At 39.8% G+C, this 11,020-nt stretch overlaps 1 protein-coding gene across 1 annotated transcript; it reads right to left on the bottom strand.

The window, feature by feature from the left end:
* Positions 1-338: 338 nt before the first annotated feature.
* Positions 339-9,721, bottom strand: LOC104125715 (monocarboxylate transporter 13; the record flags this gene model as incomplete). Its single annotated transcript, XM_009638195.2, has 5 exons — positions 9,520-9,721; positions 5,671-5,814; positions 3,740-4,540; positions 1,673-1,871; positions 339-357 (listed from the first exon to the last, which is right to left on the bottom strand). Coding segments are annotated over exons 1-5 (1,365 nt in total), but the record flags the coding sequence as incomplete, so codon positions are not given.
* Between the last annotated feature and the right edge of the window lie 1,299 nt (positions 9,722-11,020).

Below are 11,020 nucleotides of genomic sequence, written 5' to 3'. Positions count from 1 at the left end.
TTCAGGGCCTTGCTACAAGGCTTTGCCCACCCAGTTGTGTCCCTTTCAGTGTGTCTTCTGCAATCAAGCCCTCACAGATAGTCGATTCATTAGTGGTTCAGCTAATTTTCTGTAAGTTAAATTAAATTTTAGAAATAATTGTTATTCTTATGAGACAAATAATTATTTTAGGTGAGTGATTTATGTTAAACTTGGCTTTACAGATAAAGTGTTTCAATGGTAAAAATTTCTGAAGTTCATAACTAGGGCAGCTATGACATTTGTAATAGTTTGAAAGCTTTTAAGTGCCATGTTTTTTCCTTTAACTGTTTCTTTTTAAATGTGATCCAGCCTTTCCTCCCTTTTTTTACATTCTCTCTTCCCCCTAGTAAAATAAAATGACCCCAAAAAAAAGCCATTTGGATACAGACTCTTTTTATTCTCATAGATCGAGTATTTGCTCAAAGAGCCTCAGGATAGTTGAAATATGGGGCTAAAGAGGACCTCAGGAGGTGATCTAGCCCATCCCACTGTTCTGAAGCACAATTGAATATATTTAGATTCCTGTCATGTCTTACCTATTCTCTGATATCTCCATGTTTTCATATTCCCTTTATAGTCTCTTTCTATGCTAAACAGGCTATAATGAAGTTTTTTCCCCTTTACATAACTCTGCTTTGGTGCAAATTATATCAATTACTAATTGCCTTAACAAGGAAAGGAATTCACCGTGTCTTCTTTATCTCAACCTATTATGGATTTGAAGGCTGTTGTCATGCTCTGTACAACCTTTTGTCTTCTAAACCAGACAGACTTTATTTCCTACACTTTTTCTTTAGGCTGTGCTTTCTCAACCTTCCTCATTCTTGTTCCACTTAATTGTTTGCAACTTATGTACCTCTTCCAGTTAAAGCTTTGCAAGCATCATTATCTCCTCTATCTTACCACAGCACAGGAAGACTTTTACTGTTTTTTAATACAGGGTTGCATTTGGGATTCTTACTCGGTTTGAAGTCCACTGTAGCCTTAGGTCTTCCTCTGTTATTCATCAATCCTCCTCCATTTTATGTGTGTATATTTTGCTTTTTACTTCTGATACTTAGCACTGCATTTCTCTCTACTGAATTCTAGTATTCATGTAACTTTCCCGATTTATCGGGTTTCTTTATTTATCAGATTCCATCCCTGCTCTGTAGAGTATCTGCAAAAGCCCTTTAGCTCAAAACTATATTCATGTACTCTTGCTTTCATGTCCGACTTGTTTACTGAGAAAACTGAACGTTACTTCCCCAAGCTAAACATCTGTGAGCTGATGCCTCTTCCTATTTGACAGTGACGGCTGCAGTCTGTACTGGGGGCGAGGATTTCTATCTGCTGTGTACATGCTTCGTGGTAATTTCATTTAGACTGTAGTTTCCCTAGTTTGCTTATCACAGCCCTGTGGGACTGTGCTGAAGACCTGTATAGTCAAAATGCAACTTCAACATCAAAATAGTATGATAATGGTTGCTGGTAACCATTTGCTTGTAAACTGATTACTTTCTTCCTCAGTTTTAAACGCTCCTATCCAAAACTTCCATCATTTTATAAATCTTACTATTACTAGGTTTGGAGAAAATAAACCACTTCCATATGTCCTGAAATGCTGTAAGATGTCTGATGTAGTCACACCACTACATCATGTTCTTGATACCTTCTGTTCTGAAGTTTCAGAAGATGGAGGGAAGGGTAGGGTAATGCTGACTTTTCTTTTTTAGTATTAGTCTGGCTTCCTCTTTCTTTCTTCTGTTGGAGTTGACCTAAAATTACTAGAAATCCAGCTGACAGGACAAGAGTGGCTCCTGCCATGTAGAAGCCTGCTCTGTAATCTTCAGCCATGTCCACGATCAGACCTGGAGAGAAATAAATGACAGCAATGTGATTGATAGAAAACAGGCTAATGTGAATTAGCTCAGCAGCGTGAACATATCCTCTCACGAGGGGAGTATGCTGGCTATGTACCTGTCTGGCAGCTTTCTACATCATGAGTGCATGGAACATCGCCCCACTATAGCATTTTAAAATTTGAAGTACAATTCACATCTCATTTACTTTGCATATGCAAATTGCTATTAAGCAAAATGCTATACAGTCTGAAGCACTTCCCAACCTAAAACGTGGCAGACAATGAAGGTAATGGCAGAGAAAAAACAAATCATGCAGCTTTGTATCTGAGTAGCCCCAGGTTCCTTGGTGTAGGGGTCATCAGCTCCTGTAATTTGGACCATAACTGTACAGCACAAGAGAGTTTAAAGAAGGAAAGGAGAGGCCTCTGCTGGAGACACAGCTGGAGAGGTTGCCTGCAGTGTTATGGGCTTTCCTGTTCATCATTTCACAAGGGGTCACAGACGTTAACAAAAAGACCCTGTTTTTTAGGTAGCTTTAAGCCAACCAAAATCACGTAACACCACTGTGTGCCCTACTGAAAGAACAGGAGTATAGTAGCAGTACGTCAGCAGTGTGTGCGATAGTATCAGCTGCTTTGTGGGTACAGTGGCCGGCACATTTGTGGGCTGATGAAGGCTGCTTGCTTCATCTCCCATTGGAAAGTTTGTCCACATTTAGCCAGTGTGGCTAAATGTCCATAGCCCTTGTTGCAATCTAACATTGGTCCTGCTATGCAAAGGAACTCAGAATCCAAATCTTTTAGATTTTACAGTTAAAGTAGGAGAGGAGAGCTCGAGAAGGACTTAGGATTCCCTCTTCTTCCATACCTTATTTTTAGCTCACTGTATATACACAAAGGGGTCGCACTGATGCCCAGGTAATCAGTACTAGTGACCAACCACTATATCAATGTCTCGTTATCTCTGTATTTTATTCAGACCTTCCCAACATACTTTTGATACTGTTCTGTCTCAAATTCCCTACAAATTTTCCTGGTTCCTATCTTTTCAAAAGTGAATTAAAATGTTCCAGTATTTAGCCTGACCCATTTACAACCTATTAGTGGTGTCATCACCACAAAAGTCACTGTAATGCGTGAGCAGTGGTCTTTGGATAAGGACTCAGATCCACATTTTACAAGTTACATTGGTCATTTTTCTGCCACATCACTTTGTAAAGTCCCTGCAGCTTGCAGCTTGTTTGTCTTGCATTTTTCCAAGATGACTTTGTCTTGTTGCCAGCCCATAAATCCATGTGCTGTCTCACTGTCTTCTCTCTCTTCCCACTGTTTTTATGTGCTGCCTCCCCCATTTATTATATCGGTTGGCTCTAATGCTGTCTAAAAAAAGCAGGCATCTCTGCGAATATTTCCTCGAGGTTCACATAGCCTAATGTTTTAAGCTGTTCAATTTGACCTTCTGTAGAACACACACACCCCCAACAATACCAGCATTATGCAACATCACTAGTCTCAAATTTCAGTTTTTTCTCTGAAACAATGGATCTGCAGCTTGTCCCAAAGGTACCCTTTCACAGCAAGACAGTGGTAGTCCATCAAGTGGGACTTTCAAAGCAGGAACACCACCATGCCAATACTGCCATTCTTCCCTGCTTTCATGTTGAGCAGGTATCTCTAAAACCACAGAAAAGAGAGGGAGCAAGATGTTTTGGAGAGGAATTAAGCTGACTCTTTGTTTTTATATACTTCTTGGTCCAGATACCCCTGTGCTAAAAAGGGGGGAAATTTGGGTCCAGATACAGATTTTTTCACTGTGCATTACCATTCCCCTTTCTTCTTGTAAACTGTATTTGGCAGAGTATCATCTTAACTTACCTGCAAGAGGAGGCCCCACAAAACCTCCAGTGCTTCGAATGAGCATGAAAAGCCCCAGAGCACTGTCAAAATCTGGCATGCCTACAACATCTGCCAGCACTGTAATGTGAACGGCAACTGTTGTGCCAAAGAAGAATCCATAAAAGCCAGTGAATATTGCCAAGGACAGGTAATTGTTAGCCAGTGGCAAAAGCATCAGGGAAGTACTGATCAGTGTAATTGTCATTGTCAGCAAATGAACAGTCTTGGTAACATGGAGGTTGGCGTACCAGCCACATAGCAGTCTGCCTGCAAAATCCACCATTGCCAAAATGGATAGGAGGGATGCAGTCCACGATTCATCTATGCCGAGGCTGTAGCTAAGTGGAACTAAAAATAATGGAGGAACAAAAAAACTCATGGCAGCTAATATGCCAAAAATGGCATAAAGTACAAACTCCGGTTGCCTCACAAGCATCCAGTTGAAGGTTCTGTGTGCGATGGGAAACTCATCCTTTTTGTCTATCTTAGATGAGCCTTTGCCAGGTGATGTTTCAGAACAGCTAGCTTCAAGGAGGCAGCTGCTTGCCAGGGGTCGCATCAGTACTCCACAGACACAAATATTGAGTTGGATGCCACCAATGATCAAGAGGGCACCTCTCCATCCATATTGACTAATCAGCCACTGGAAAAATGGCCCAAATGTGAATGCAAAGGCACATTCTCCGGCACTGGCAATAGCATTGGCCAAAGCTCTTTTCTTGGAGAAATAATGGCTAACAATGCTAATGGCTGGTGTCCATGAAAAGGAAATCCCAAGTCCTGAAAAACACCAATACAGATAGCACCTGTTAGACCCTATTGAGGTATTTTGTGAAGGTGGAAATTAAAGCAGTCAGTACTCCTACATTTGCAAAGTTAAAAACCAGTAAAAGAAAAACATTTTTCTTCTTAGCAGAAGCATGAACACAGATGTACAATGTGTAAGAGTGTATTTGTGGCATATGTTGTGAATTCAAGCAAAAAAGCAGGAGTATGAAGTATACACTATCATATTGTGACTGTGAAAAAAAAAAAAAAAAAAGTTGGTTTGACAAGTTTGCCACTGGGTGAGAAATTGCACGGCCGTGTGGTTGAAACTAGGCAGATCTCAGAGTGTCCGTGCTGTCCTAATTAAGGCTGGTACTAGATCAGATCGCTGGGTTAAGCTAAGCAGTGTTCAGGGTAGAAAGTGAGGGAGGATGTGAAGAAAGCTGGTGTATTACCTCTATTTGCTCTTCATTTTTCTTGCCCAACTGCTTTGAGCAGGCTTCAAACCTGCTCTAACTTACAGTGATCTTAATGGCTCCCTAAGAACTATTTGGCAGTGCAGGACTGCCAAAGGGCTCAAATTCCAGACATTTTCTCAGGCATCCAGCATGGAACTGGGAATGGTTTATTTTATTCCCTGCCAGCTTCGCTTCCTGTTCCAGGAAAATCTGCTAGCTGTTGGAGACAACGTTTTGGCCTGTTTTCACCTGAAGTAAAGCTAAGGGTTGGAACCAACTGAAAGCCTGGGCCTGTGTTCAACACATAAGATTATTTGATAGGAAGTACAAAATTTGGGATTTCTACGTCCTTGTACTTCATCACCCTTTAGGTTCTTTAAACCTTTACAGAGCTCCTGACTCCAAGTAAAAAATAAAACACTTCTCATTTTCTGTTTGCATATAATCTGCAGGTGAAAATTACTAGCATCTGATTATTCATCTTCTTTGTCATTGCAGGTTTCTAGCACAAATTCTTACTTCTGGAGTGGGACATGAGAGAAATGACCTTTAAAGAGGGTTGCTGGTTTTAGTTGCTCATAAAATCAAAATAGAAATCAGATTTTTAAACTCCTACCATTAGCACCCTCAAGTATGGGCTCCAAGTCGCTGCTGCAAGAAATCCATAAAGCCATAAAATCATACCCTGTAGGAAGCCAGTTGTTGCATACATCCAGACCATGTTGAGTCCAAGAAATCCCAGTGCCATTCCTGAAAAAGCCAGGAGTCCTCCAGTGATCACAACCGCCCGATGGGTGTACCGCACACACAGTGAGCTGGCAACAGGGGCTGGATCAGCATCAAAATAGGAGAAAGATAAACATATTAGGAACATTAACTTGATTGACAGGACCAAACAATCAAATAAAGCATTTGGAGGAGAAATACCTTTATAATGTTTGTCTCAAACAGCCTGAATCCTGCTGGCCAGGGGGCTTCAATTGAGATTTTTAAAATTGGATCCTTGCTGATAAGGGAATGACTGTTCCCGTCCTTGTGGAAGAGTTCTACTGAATTTCATTAAGGATACAACTAGTGACATGACAGAAATTCATGTACCCTTTTAGCAGAAAGGGAAAGCCCAGCCATAGAATCTCTAGGTTAATCTATAAAAATTGTATTATTGAGAGTGTATTATTGATACAGTTGGCATGAAAACTTTCTGGAGAAAACTAATCTTTATCTTCTAGAGCTTTGCAAGATCATCTGTTTATGGAATTGCAAATGTTTTATAAAGGACCAAAAATCAAGGTTTATTTCGAGGTAATATTTTTCCACAAAATTTTCAGTTAATTTCTTCCATTTTTCTTTTGGTAGTACAGTTTTTCTTAGCAGACTGCAGGAACTCTGCAACACATGACGGCAAAGTTGCACCAGGTACAGATCTGACTTGGTGCAGCGATTCCAAAAACCCAAGCAGTGGTCTCTAGGTGCTTCAAAGCACCTGGAATGTTAATTCAATTAAGGATCAGTTGTACTGCCTGGCTGTTTTTTCTATCAGCATCACCGAGTAAAGATCAAGGCCATATCATCATGGAAAGGCACTCTGTTCTGTGGAGATAGTTTCAAACCCGAAGCACAGAAATTTTTTTTAAATAGCCATGGCCACTAGAGGGAACCCAAGTAACACCTGACACCACTGGTCCTCGCTGGGGTTTCGTAGTGCAAACAGGGAGTCAGCTTCCCACAATTGATTGGTATTCTGGAAACTGGAGTTTAGGGGTAAAATGAAATGCGGTTAACGAGGACCATGCTTAAAACCTGAAATAAGTGGGGAGACAATGAGGAGAGGGCAGTCAGCAAGGGAGGTTTTATAGTAGTTTGTGGGGGCAAGTTGTTGTATGTTCACCCGTGTTAATTAAAGGTAAGAATGAAGATAATTTGGTAGCTAGAACAAGCAAAGTAAACCTGGCAGAGAAATTTTAATGGCTGCAAAATCTGCAGGATGTATCTTGTCTGACAGCAAGTAGCTGGCAGAAGTTATACAAACCCCAAAGGTCTCATCAGCATTTACAGCAAAAAATATAATGATTTGATAAGCATGTAAAAATTATACCGGAAGTCAGTCATGGTCTGTAAGATGTAGTGGAAGGGATGAGACAAGATAAAGCATATACAGTTGGAGAATCATACATATATGGTGAACAAGAGAAAAGTAGACTCAGGGTAACAAGAGAGTTCCACTGAAGTGTTTAAAGACAAGAGAAAGATCTGCAGTTGGAGCAGAAATACTACCAAAAAGAATTTTTTTTTAATAGAGAATAAGAAGAAGAAATAGGTGGAAATTGAACATGGGGTAGCAGGAGGAAGAAAGAAGCTAGCCACAGAACTGGAAATGGAGAAGATAGCTAGGGTCCAGGGTCTGAAAGGGTAAAGGGCAATACACAGAAAACTTACAAGCAATGGAAGGGGATGATAATCACAGTGCAAAGAGAAAAGTGGTGGAAGATGTACATCACTACCAAGAGAAGGCCCATCTGTGTCATGGGGAGAATCCTTGATGAGGTAAATTGAACAGCCTGTTGCAAACCCAAAAAGTAGAAGCGTGTGCACTCCTTCGACACAGGGCACAGAGCTGCTGTTGAAAATATCCAAATGGGAAAAATTAATAATTCACTGATCATCCTTCATACTGAGCCAAATGACACTGAAGGTTTCCCAGAGGAACATATTAAGAAAGATTAGGCCAGGCCAGGAAAGATGCTCAAAGAACTGGAGGCTCAGATGATCTTCAGCAGAAAGTCTTCTGGTCCCTATAAATGAAGCAAAGGCAGGAGAAGATAAGGAAAATTACCTAGTGAGCCAAGACATTATGAATGCTATACAGAAGTGTTTTGGAATGTTTGGCCATCAAGCTGTATTCACTGAAAGAGGATTATTTTCGCAGGATTGCAAAGGATGAAAAATAATTTCTGCTGAAAATTATAGCTGCCTTCTTTGAAGCAGGCCAACCTCACACCTGGCTAGGCAAATACAGTTTTGCTGGTTTATATTAATATGCTCTATCCTTGATACATTCCTATATAATGTGTATATATATATATATATAAAAGCCCAACACCTTAACACAGGACTTCGAGTTCTTTTATCCTCCTATGCTGGCTTTTTTTACTCATTAAGTTCATGTGCCTGAATGACAAAGTAGTATCACAATAGGCCAGTCATAAGTCTAATTTGTAAACCAATTTGATAGATTCTCATTTATTCATTTCTGTAGTCTGAGAAGTAGTGAAAAAGCAGGTTTTTCATTGATTTTTCACTTAATTATTTCTGTCAGAATGAAACAAGCTGTAATACTGCAAATCAAAGATAGCAGTTTATGGAACTAGTAAAATCTTTTCAATCAATGACTTGCTTTTCTTTTTACTTTGACTTTGAATTACTGTTTTGTTCTTCTGAATAGATTTTTCGAAGAAAGATCAGTTGCTCATGATCTTTGGAAGTACTGCAATTACAAGCAATAACACTGATAGGTGTGGACTGAGTAGGATGCATATAATTATGTTGCGTCTACGCAATGAAGCGTCTTCACAAACAAAATTATGCTAGCGTTTATGACATAAGGATACTTACCTATTGCACCTATGTATCTATAAGATAATATGTAGAGTGGCCTTCACAAATTCTGTACAGTTTGTGCCTGCACATTTGGAATCCTCACCGTAATGGCGAAGGATAATCCAGTTCTACAAGGGCACAAAGGACTCTGTAAACAACTAAATTAAGAGTCAAATGCGGTATGTTTGATATTTTTTCCTCCTTTGTCTGGTGAGATGTGGTGTTTGACCTGATCCCATGGCTCATTGCCTTTGGGATAGTTCACTCTCTCTTCCTTTACTCTCTGCTTGAGTGGTCTTGTCTTCCTTATGCTCTCTATGAGTGAACTGATTTTTTTTTCTTTTTAACATGGTGTGCTTTCTGTTAGATCAATGATTTCAAATCATTCTAAGGGGGGAAAAAGGAGAGCCAGAACTGGCAATACATGGCAGGAAAGGGGATCCTGGTGAAGACAAAAAGGAGAAGTTGGGGGAAAGCAGGACTGAGTCACCATTTTGGTAGCAGATGGCTTATCTGCTAGGCAGGGTCACAGTCCTTATGTCTTAAAGTACTTTGAAAAATTGACAGTCACTATGGTATCAGTGAATTCCCACAAACTGGTTTAAGAGCTTGATCCAACAAGCTCTGCTGTTCTTATGATTATCTCCAATGAGTTTGATTCAAAGCCTGTAGGAAAACTGAATCATGAGTCCAGGTAAGTGAAGTTCTTTAAGGCAGTCAGATTCCTGTGTAAATACAGATTCCTTATTAACCCATTCCATGTCTGAGGCATAGATACATTTTTATGAGAGGAAGCAAAATGACAGTTTTCTGTAGAGACAGAAGAAGGAAGTATTGTCCTTACATGTTTTCGGTTTATGGGCGTTTTTAAGGAAGCTCTTCAAAATTTCTGGAGTAGTTAAGACATTAAAGTGCTACAGGAGCACTTCTACCTACCTCCTAAATGAAAGATGGCAATAGTTACTGATGTGATCCAGGAAGTAGTGCTTGCAAGTTCATCAAAGTGCTGCTGGATTTCAACAAAGAACAAACCAAAACTCTTGAGGACAGCAGCAGTGAGGCCCATCACCATGAAGGCTGACACTACCACAACCCATCCATAGCCACCATCTGGTGGATTGCTGTCTTTGGCCCGCATCTTTTCTAATTCTCAGATCTTCTCTCAGGTTTTTTTGCTGGGATGCTAGCGACGGTGGAGAGGATTTTTAATAGATCTGCAAATTAGTAGAAGGCCCAATGTTAAAGAAATTAATTAAAAGATTCTAGGAATGGCTTACACAAGTAGTTACCAAGTGAAAATACAACATGCATTTCAGTGGTTTGATTGAAAATATCACCTTGGGAACAGATGTCTCAGGAGACAGAAGGCAGAGTAGAAAATAAAACAAAGCAAGCAAAAAAATGAACAAAAGAAAAATATTTAGGTAAGGAGGATAGAAAAAAGCATGCAGATGTGAAAATAGGAGAGAAGATAATGGGAAAAGAGTTGATGCAGACACTAAGTTTTTCAAAGATAGGCCCAGGATCCTACCCATTCTAGCAACTTCAAGAACCTTATCCCACCCACTTTTCAAACAAATACCTTACACTAAACAATTAGAAAACTAAATGCCTGGCAGGATACCATACTTTCTAACATTCGTGGGGCATTGCAATAAACTTCATGAACTTTAAAGCCATCAAGGCAGTTGTTTGTACCCATCAGCCTCTTGTCATAATTGTGTATATGGAAAAAGCATAATTATATTTGCTAAGTTGCTCCTGTGACTGGTATCACTAGTGTGACAGAATAAGAGGCACAAAAAAAGAAAAGAATCCTACCCTTAAAAGAGCAGGAAATGTGTCGGTTTCAATCTTCTGGGTAGCCACATAAATGGAAATAAATGGAAGCTAATTCACTTACCTGGAAGTCTGAATAGTGGGCTTGCCATTCTTGAAATGGCAGCCTCTCAAAGAAAGATTTAATCTTCTGTTTGGCAAATACCAAAATGACATTTAAAACCAAAAGAATTCAAGTTGAAGGTATCAACTACACAATCCTCTCAACCTTGACACTGTTTATTTAATCATTGCCTAAGTTCCAAACTTTTTTTTATCTTTTTGAGCTTTCTCTCTAAAATCTTATGTGAAGTGGCAACTTTCACTAGTGGTAATATATAAACTTAATACTAACTCTTGCTATTGTTATAAGCAATACTCTAATTCAGAACCATGACATCAATTTCTTAGTAGTTCCAGTGCCAATAGACCATCTCCCCACATAAACAGGATGTGTGCAATCTCTAAAATGGTATTCAGCACAAAACTGGGTGTTACTCTGGTCTCTGAGGAGTGTATCAGGGAACCAGTATGGTATTGGACGTCTGAACACTATCTGTACACCGTGAAAGTTTGGAGCTCCGTGCCACATAATACTATGGATACTAGAGCTTTACAT

The sequence above is a fragment of the Egretta garzetta genome, unplaced genomic scaffold, assembly GCF_000687185.1.
Source record: "Egretta garzetta isolate BGI_Z169 unplaced genomic scaffold, ASM68718v1 scaffold250, whole genome shotgun sequence".
Taxonomy (NCBI): Eukaryota; Metazoa; Chordata; class Aves; order Pelecaniformes; family Ardeidae; genus Egretta; species Egretta garzetta.
The sequence above is the reverse complement of the archived record's forward strand: the minus strand, read 5'-3'. Positions and strand labels throughout refer to the sequence as shown.